This window comes from Bos grunniens, chromosome 22, assembly GCF_055505025.1.
Source record: "Bos grunniens cultivar Pamir isolate PY7600 chromosome 22, Bosgru_T2T1.0, whole genome shotgun sequence".
In the NCBI taxonomy this organism is placed as follows: Eukaryota; Metazoa; Chordata; class Mammalia; order Artiodactyla; family Bovidae; genus Bos; species Bos grunniens.
In genome coordinates this window covers 40,170,345-40,179,054 of record NC_141186.1, presented here as the reverse complement: position 1 = coordinate 40,179,054, position 8,710 = coordinate 40,170,345, and the positions used below count along the sequence as shown (strand labels likewise).

Sequence of the window (8,710 nt, the reverse complement as noted above, 5' to 3'; positions counted from 1 at the left end):
TTTTTAACGAGCTAGTCAGGCACGCAGGGGTCCTATGCACCTCTCTGAAAGCTCCTACTGACCAATGGACATCCCTTAAATACAACACTCCCAAGAAAACTGACCCCCTCCGAGCATTTATGGGGGAGTCGGATTCGAACAAAACCAGGAAGGACCAAATGCCAAAGCAAACAAACGACTCATTCTCCATCCTGGGGGAGAGTGTTCACCCCCGTTTTGCTAAAGATAGAGCGCGGGCCCTCCCCGGGAACTTCCTGGCTTTTATTAGTTCTTAATCCCAAATGCAACTTTTCAAACGTTTTTCTTCTGGAAGTGTGGGTGTGAAAGTGTTTCCCTAATAACATCTTGCGGGAGGCTCTCGAACATCTGTACATTTGAAAACCTAGCATCCGGTTGGGCTGTTTGGGTGGGTGGGGGACCTGCGGGGTGGGATGAAGCAGCAGGGGCAAGTTAAAAACAAGTCTAGATGGCGTTTAAACAGAGGCAGAAAAATTAGGCAAAAATTACAAATGGCTAATTACTTTGGCTCAGTTACACGTTTAATCAAAAGCCCGCCTCCCCCACTTTTAGCACCGGCGTTAAGAGGGGAAAATAGGGCGCTTAGACGTCTAAGCGATAAAGATCTTTCTCTCCACGAACTAAAGGACAAAACTCATTACAGATAAGCCCTGTCCTCCCATTTCCCTCGGACGCCTCTCCACGATTGCTAAAGAGGTTGCCGCTCCCCGCGTAGCTGCCGGGAAATCGGTCCAGCCCCGGGGCGCAGCTTTCACCCAGCCAGGGGTAAGAGGCGCACTTCCTGCGTCCTCCCCGCCACCAGGCTGGAGTGCGGGAACCTTCCCTCCTCCCGTGGAGCGGCGAGTTGGGAAATCTCGGCCACTGATCAGCCGTGCCGTGGGGAAAGGGGGCGTGGGACTCGAAAGGGCTGAATCTTGCAAGCCTAGGATCGGTATTCCTCCCCTCCCCCACCCCTCCCCAGCCGGGAACAAGGCCAATGGAAGCCCGAAAAGGAAAAAAAAAAAATTAAATCGCAAAGCGGAGCCGGAGTGCAAAGGCCGCTCGGCTTTGTTTCCTGGCGGGGGAATTCGTCGGTCTGGGGGCGCGAGCAGGGCGCGCCCCGCCGTGGCGCTGCCAGGGCGAAGAAACCCACCATGAAACCCTGCCGCCCTATAAACGCAGCCGGCCGCCCCTTCCTCTCCTCAAACCCGAGCCGGGGTGCCCCCGAGTCTCGCCATCCGCGAGCAACGCAGACGGGGGGCGGGGGGGAGACCGAGCCAAGCCCGCTCAAAGAGTGGCGTCTTTAAGAGCTCGAAAGACGGGAAACAGGCAAAGACTAGCCGGCCCGCGAAAGCAGTCGCCCTCCTCCCTCTTTCCGAGACCCGACCAGAGCGGGTCCCCAGTCCCGAAACTGCCCCGGCCGGCTCAGCAGCGCGCGGGAAGAACCTAGTTGTGGGACGCCCGAGGCGGGAGCCCCGCGCTGCAGCTTTAAGAGCTCGAGGCGCGCGCACCCGCGACCGGCAGCCCGGCTGCGCGTCCCCGCGGTCGCCGCGCGCCCACTGCTCGCGCGCCGCCACCGCCGCCGCGCGTCCCCTGCTCGCTCGCTCGCCGGCTTTAAAGTCTCTGCCAGGATCCATGCTCACATGTTACTTCCTGTATGGAGGCATGGCTAGTTTCCAGCCCCGCGCTCCCCGATCCTCCCCAGCTCGCGCCAGAGCCACAACTTTCAGGAGCATGGACTGAAGGCGCCCTCGCCCCTGCGCCCCTCTGAGATCCTTTGTGTTTTCCTCGGTTTCCTCCGGCTGTTCTATTTTGGGGGCTCTTCGCTCTCCCCCCGCCTCTACCCTCCCCTTCCCCGCTTGCAAACATGCCTCCTTCCTTCCCGGGGCCCTGGAAGGAGCTGCCTGCCTGAAGCCCGGAGACGCCGCGCCGCGCTCAGCCCCGCCGCCGCCCGCCGGCTCTCGGGCTCCGCTGCCGACTCAAGTTGGGGATCTTCGGCTACTCGCCGCCGCCGCCGGCGGTCTCTGCCTGCCCGGGGCTCCGGGCATCGCCGCCGCCCGCCGACTCCTCGCCCTACCCGCTCGACTCGCTCCTTTTTGAACATAAAGCAGCCCTTCTCCGCCGAGGATCGTCCCCAGCGTGGCTCCGCGTTCTCGGCCACTTTTTGAGATTTTCCGGGGGGCGCTCGGCGGCTTCCCAGATTCCAGAGGGGGACTCGGGCCGCCGAGCGCGGGGGCCCCGTAAAGCAGGCGAGCAGGCGAAGAGCCGGGGCTTAGCGGAGGCTCACACCGAGGCAAGAACTTATTCAACAAGTTTACCCCCCCTGCCTTCCTCTTTTCGATGTGCGTTTTCGGACATGCGGAGGTTACTGGAACCGTGTTGGTGGATTTTGTTCCTGAAAATCACCAGTTCCGTGCTCCATTATGTCGTGTGCTTCCCCGGTGAGTGCTGACCGCCGAGGGGACGCGGCCCTGGCCAGCGCGAGGGGGAAGCGGAGTTGCCGCCGGGGCATGGAGCTCAGGCGCCCGTCCCGGGGACCCCGGAGAGGGTTAAGTGGGGGTCGAGCACCCGGGGAGGAGAGAAGGATCCGCTCCGCTGACTCTGGCGGCGTAATTTAGGGAGGCTTTTGGTTGGGGAGGGTGGAAGCAAAGAGCTGGCCGGGGAGAGGAACGGGAGGCGCAGGGGTCTATTTCTCGCTCTGCTTTGGGGGCCTGGGGGAGCCGGAGTCGGGAGAAGACTCGTTCCGCTGCTCCGCCGCTGTGCAGGAGAGCTAGAGCTCTGAGGCTGTTGGGGACAGTGGGGCCATGGGGAGGATGCCTCTGTGGGTTTGTGTGGGATGCCTCTGTGCGGGCCCTGGGTGCGTTCCCCGCTCAGGCGAGGATTGAAGGAGCTCAGAAGGGGGGATTGGATTTGTTGCTCCGCGACTCTTTCGAGGGGCTGATGTTCGTGGAGTGGAAGCTCGAGGCTGGCCGTGGAGGATTGGGGATGGCGGGAGCAACCTCCGTTTGGGTCTCGGGGGTCAGGGACGACCTCAGCTTGGGGCTGGGGCGCGGGCTGCGCTTCGGTGCCGGCGCGAGAGAACCTTCCTGGCTCGGGGACCTGGGCGCGGTGGGAGAGCAGGGAGCAGGAGGTTTAGGGAGATCCATGACTCCCCCATCCCGGGCCCGCGGCCCCCTTTGCTTGGCTGGGCTGCTCGGGTAGGGGAGTGGAGGGGGTGGGGGGGCGGGTCGGCGGCTGTGTTGCTGTTCACTCCCGGGCGGATTTTTTTCTGTCTCGAGCCCTGCCTACCTGCGTCTTTGCCTTTTTGCAGGCTGTTAGCAGCTGGCGGACCCACACCCGCACCCTTCTGGTCAGGTTAAGACAGTAACACTGTTGACCACTGACGAAGATAATAAATCACCACACGCAGGGTGTGCGGCTCGGCGATCCTCCACTTCCAGCCCTCCATCGGCCGACCCTCCTTCTTCTTTCTGCTAGGGGAGGGCAGAGGCCAGCTACCTCCTTCTTCCCTCTTGCAGCCCCCTTTATGCCGGGCTGCAGCCCCGAGCTCTGAATCTGTCCGACCCCCTCCCCTGGTGGAGGCCACGTCCCCTCTCCTAGTCGGGGAAAGGGTGGGAAGAAGGGTACCATTCATTTTAAATCTTTTGCTCTCCTAAGGACAGGGAATCCCCCGTTTTTCTGCCTTTTCATCCACCAGCTCCTGGATATTCGGAAGTGGGGGTTATCCAGAAAAAAGGAACGTGCTCTCCCTGGTCACAGCCGCCTGTCCCCTGGTGGCCCGAGCGCAGATTTTGGTGCAACGGGTCCCCCAGCTGCGTCGTGCGCCCTGGAGCAGGGTGCTGGCGCTCTTGCTTGCTCTTAGGGATTGGCAGCGAGGGTCCCCTTTGCAGGCAAGTGGGTGCCTCGAGGGACAGAGAGGCAAAGCATGGTCTTTTCTTCGGCACCCCGCTTTTCCCTCTGCGCATCCTCCTGTCCCTGGAACCGCACAGAACTCCTGCCACAGTCCTGAATCCCAGCTCGGATGCAGAGCCAGGACATGTATCCACACTCGACCCGAGGCCTGGGTTTGTCCACCAGGCTCCTGCCTCCACCGGGGGCTGGAGGCAGTTTTGACATTTACTCCTAAACACTCCCTCTACCACTCCTCATTATTTGTGTTAACCACCTGCCCCTTCTAGACTCTTCTTTGCCGTGGACTTGCCGGCAGAGTGAGCTCAGGCACACACACATTGGGGTTTAGCTTTGTAAGGGTCACGCTTAAATGGGGGCAGTGGGAAGCAGCCAGAGAGCAGTCTAGCAGCCTTGCGAAATACAAGGAATTTCTGATTCCACTTCTGGCGTTCACTTTACACTCGGGCGTACAGTCAGTGGGCCAGCCGGGATTTTTCTTTTTCTTGATGTCTGAGGAAGCCTAAAATCCAAAATGGGACCGCCAGTGATGCCGCCTGTTTCGAGCTGGGACAGTTTTCATCTTCCACATTTCCTATGCCTACCCTCTCTGCGAGGTAAACAAAGAGCCCATTCCGTAGTCCGGGAGCCAAAGGGTCTAAAAGGGAAAGGGCAGCGGTGCCCGGGGAAGGAGGGTTGTGGTTTGGATGAGTGCCGCCGGAGAGGGTGCAGCGGCAGGCTTTGCAACCAAAGTTAAAATGTCAGAGCCGGAGACGTCGGCTTTGGGTTTTCCGAAAGTGCCGCGACGCCGCTGGACCTCAGGGGGCGCCCCCGAGCCACTTGTCAGGCTCCCGCCACCTCCGCCCGTCGGACTCGGCTGCCTCGGTGCGGTTGGGGCCGCGGTGGGAATGGGGCTGGGGCGCTCGGCTGGCAGCTGCAAATGCGCCTGGGAGCGGAGACGCTGTCTCAGCTCCATCCTGGTGCTCCTGGGGGGCTCTAAACCGCCCAGCAGCGGTGGGGACCTGAGTTCGCTTTGGGACGCCCCCCTCAAACCTGGAAAGTATTTGTCTGGTTGGTACCAGGGATAAAGATGCTTCTGGTTTGAGTTAGGGTCCTCCTTGTGACATCTTAACCAAAATCCCTTGTTATTTTGTGTTCCCTCTCAGAATCGCGCCAACTTCTCTGATAACATTTTGTTCTCAGCTCCTGTTCAGGATACAGGGTAGCTGTAATTTGAAAAGGTTTTGGAAGCATCGTCCTGGCGTGAATTTTTCTCCAGAAGATGGGAAACAGTGGCTTTTAGTCTCTCAACGGTGTGGCAGCTGTGGGATCCACATCACCATTAGTGTTTCAAGTGATGTTTTCCACTTTGCAGAGCATAAGCGTTATCTACATGATGTAGTGCATAGTATCTTGTTTTCTGACATCTTAAAAAAAATACTCATATGGAAAATTTTACGAAAATGGAGAAACTTAAGGGGCCCTTGAGAATCCTGTCCAGCTCTAACAATTACAACTCAATTTTTGCTCTTCCGTTACCCACCTCCCCAATACCCCATTATTTCAAATCTTATCCATAGTTCATTTAGGCATTTGGTATATATCTCTAATCATTGGGAATTTGTTCATCTTACAGCATATATATTGTTACTTGAAAGGGTTAACATTTTGTGTATTTTATATTCTTCAGCTTTCAAAAGAAACTTACAAAAAATTTCCTTTAAGGTGATTTCTCTTTCCACCCTCTGAGAGAAATTCTTCTCTATGATTCTGGTATGTTTTGTAGGATAATTACATCTAGGAGGCTGATATTGGAAATGTTTTAGATGGATAAGCTCTGCTGTGTACCTTGGATGTGTCAAAATCGGAGGACCTGTGATTGATGTCTCTAGAGTCTCCCTCTGAGCTGGCTCTTGGTATATTTGCATCTACATGCTTTGGTCCTGGTGGCCATCCTTCATGGCCGTATTAGAAACTTGCATATGTAATATAAGTCAGCAGTCTTACTCTTGAGGGATGGAGTGAGAAGTCACACACCTCTAACTCCTTTTCCAAAGTGTCTTGTTTGAAAATGAAGGGTCTTTGTCCAGTCTTGAAACTGGATCCCTTTGATGCCGTGATGGAATAAACTCTTTTGTTTCCTTCTAAACAGTGTTCATGTCACAGAGTTGATGAAGTTAGAATATTAGTACAAATAGACATGACAGAAAGAAGTAGGGAAGTTGCTCTTGGTGGAGGCAGAAGGGTTATTGGGAAGGCTGGCTGAAATGAGAAAAAGGACTAACCAATTGTGAAGCTCTGGGCAACTCCCCTTAATTGTGGACCCATTTTCACAGAGTAAAAGATAATGTTGTTTACATGAGGCAGTACAGGGAATGCTGATGATTTAACACAGCAAAGTAAAACAAAAACCCTTTCTGATTTCATCTATTTCTATTCTGAAAAACTCCCAAGTTTATGTGGTATAATCAGTTACATATCAGTGCACTAATTGAAATGAAGCTTCTCGCCTCTCATGAAAGAGCATTTAAGATGCCCCAGAGCAATTGCTATTAGGGATCTCCTCCTACTTCCTTACCCTTCCTCCTCATTTTCCTAGAAACTTCTTGACCAAAAGGACAATCTGGACACATCAGCCAGACCTAGGGTGAAGAAAGAAATTAAGTGTTGCTGGTGCTTTGTTGCTTTTCCTATTTTCTTTTATGGTAAAATTAAAAAAGAAAACCTGAATACATAAGCAGTGTCATTTCTAAGCAGGATAAAGTGGTAATAGGGGTGTGCTTTCTGAGTTGCAAAACTGAAAAAAATTGTGATTAACACTTTAATCCTAGGGTATATCTTTCATAGAGTCACATTTCAAAAATCAGTGTATGGTAGAAATTCACAGCATCTGAAGTTATCTCAGAAGTGCTTGATCTCCCTCCCCTCCCCCCCCCCCCCCCCAATAAGCTCTTGCTATGCTTTGGTTATAGATTGAACATTATTAGGTGATGGGTGGTAATGACTTGAAACTTCGTTTTTGATTGTGTAGAGAATAAAAGGCCTATGTATCCACCAATATAAAGAAAGCCAAGAAAATGTGCCCTGCCTCCACTTTCAGTTTGCCCTCTGAGAATGATTTAGGCAAAGCTGGTAACTACTCAGGGAGGGCCTCGGGAAAGTGAGACTGTTCTTCTGAGAAGAGCCTGCCCCCAACAGGCAGTGAGAGCTGCTTGTGGAATTCTGCGGCTGTTGCAGAACCAGAAGGAGGCATTGGAACCAGAATGAGGTTGCCTGGGCACACATTAGGCCCTCAGTAAGTAATCCCAGAGGATTAAATGATCTGATACCTTTGTTTGCCTGAGAAATGGGAGTGATTCTCTTGCTTGTGTAAGATCCAGGCCCAGAACTATGGCAGTGTTCTGTGCCCTCAGAAGATCAGATGCACATGTGAAAGAAAGTTATCTGTTACAGACTGTGCTTTGACTCTTGTATTTTTTAGTTTCCATTGAGGTGAGCACACATCCTTGTACTCCACCATCTTGAACCACTCTTAATTTATGTGCAGTTGTAACCTAAAAATCACTTGAAAAATGATGTATATTTTAAATACCCTGTTTATTTCTCCCTGCTTTTTTCCCTACAATTCCTTTTTGTTTAAAATTTTCAAGACCAAGGATTTGTTTATGTCTTAAAAAAAAAAAAGAAAAAAGGTCTGAAGGTAATGTAGGTGGATTTCATTTTCTAAAGTCTGTGATGACCGAAATATGTAACAGGTAAATTTGTGGTTTTTCTCCTTTGATGAGAAGGGCAGTGAGGTTTATCAATGATGGATGTGCAAGATTGCTTGAGGTAGCTAGAGGGCTCCGTGTGCAAGTTTCCTCCTGTAAGGACACCTCTAATCTGAAAGGCCATTTCCTTGGTATCATTCATAGCAAAATGTTTGGTGTTTTAACAGAAAAAAAAAAAAAATCTATGTTAGTTGGCTTGTCGGGCCTATGCAGGCTCAAAATTTCTTAGGACTTGATACGACTACTTTAAAAAACATTGTGAAAAGTGTTTTGAGGGCTGGTTAGGGGAGTGCCAGTCAGTTCACCAGGTTCTAGATGTGCCTGATTTCTCTTTTCGAAGCCCTCTTAACGGAATTGGGTAGTGTTCCTGTTGTACTGCCCACTCCAATATTCTTGGGCTTCGCTTGTGGCTCAGCTGGTAAAGAATCCGCCTGCAATGTGGGAGACCTGGGTTCTATCCCTGGGTTGGGAAGATCCCCTGGCGAAGGGGAAGGCTACCCACTCCAGTATTCTGGCCTGGAGAATTCCATACACAGACTATGCAGTCCAAGGGATTGCAAAGAGTTAGACCCAACTGAGCGACTTTCACTTTACCTTTCATTTGCCTGCTGTACTTGGGGTGGACAATGGGAGACAACTTCCACACTGAAGGAGAATCACTGTGCTGTTCTATCTGCTCATGGAAAGGAGAAATCCCAGTTCATTTGCTTAGTTATGTCTGACTCTTTGCGAACCCATGGACTGCAGCACGCCAGGCTTCCCTGTCCATCACCCAACTCCCGAATCTTGCTCAAACTCATGTCCATCGAGTCGGTGATGCCATCCAACCATCTCATTCTCTGTCATCCCCTTCTCCTCCTGCCTTCAATTTTTCCCAGCATCAGGATCTTTTCCAATGAGTTGGCTTGTCATATCAGGTGCTTAGAGTATTGGAGCTTCAACTTCAGCATCAGTCTGTCCAATGACTATTCAGGACTGATTTCCTTTAGGATGGACTGGTTGGATCTCCTTGCAGTCCAAGGGACTCTCAAGAGTCTTCTCCAACACCACAGGTC

At 52.7% G+C, this 8,710-nt stretch overlaps 1 protein-coding gene across 4 annotated transcripts in view; it reads left to right on the top strand.

The window, feature by feature from the left end:
- The first annotated feature begins 240 nt into the window (after positions 1 to 240).
- The window catches only part of PTPRG (protein tyrosine phosphatase receptor type G), a 777,241-nt gene continuing 768,771 nt past the window's right edge, over positions 241 to 8,710 (top strand). For 2 of the 4 annotated variants that reach the window (XM_086367088.1, XM_086367083.1), the window contains exon 1: positions 241 to 2,438. In XM_086367088.1, the coding sequence (XP_086223214.1) occupies positions 2,354 to 2,438 (85 nt within the window). In that variant the 5' untranslated portion in view covers positions 241 to 2,353. The remainder of the gene's footprint in view (positions 2,439 to 8,710) is intronic. The other 2 variants (XM_086367086.1, XM_086367082.1) reach the window with 1 other exon arrangement.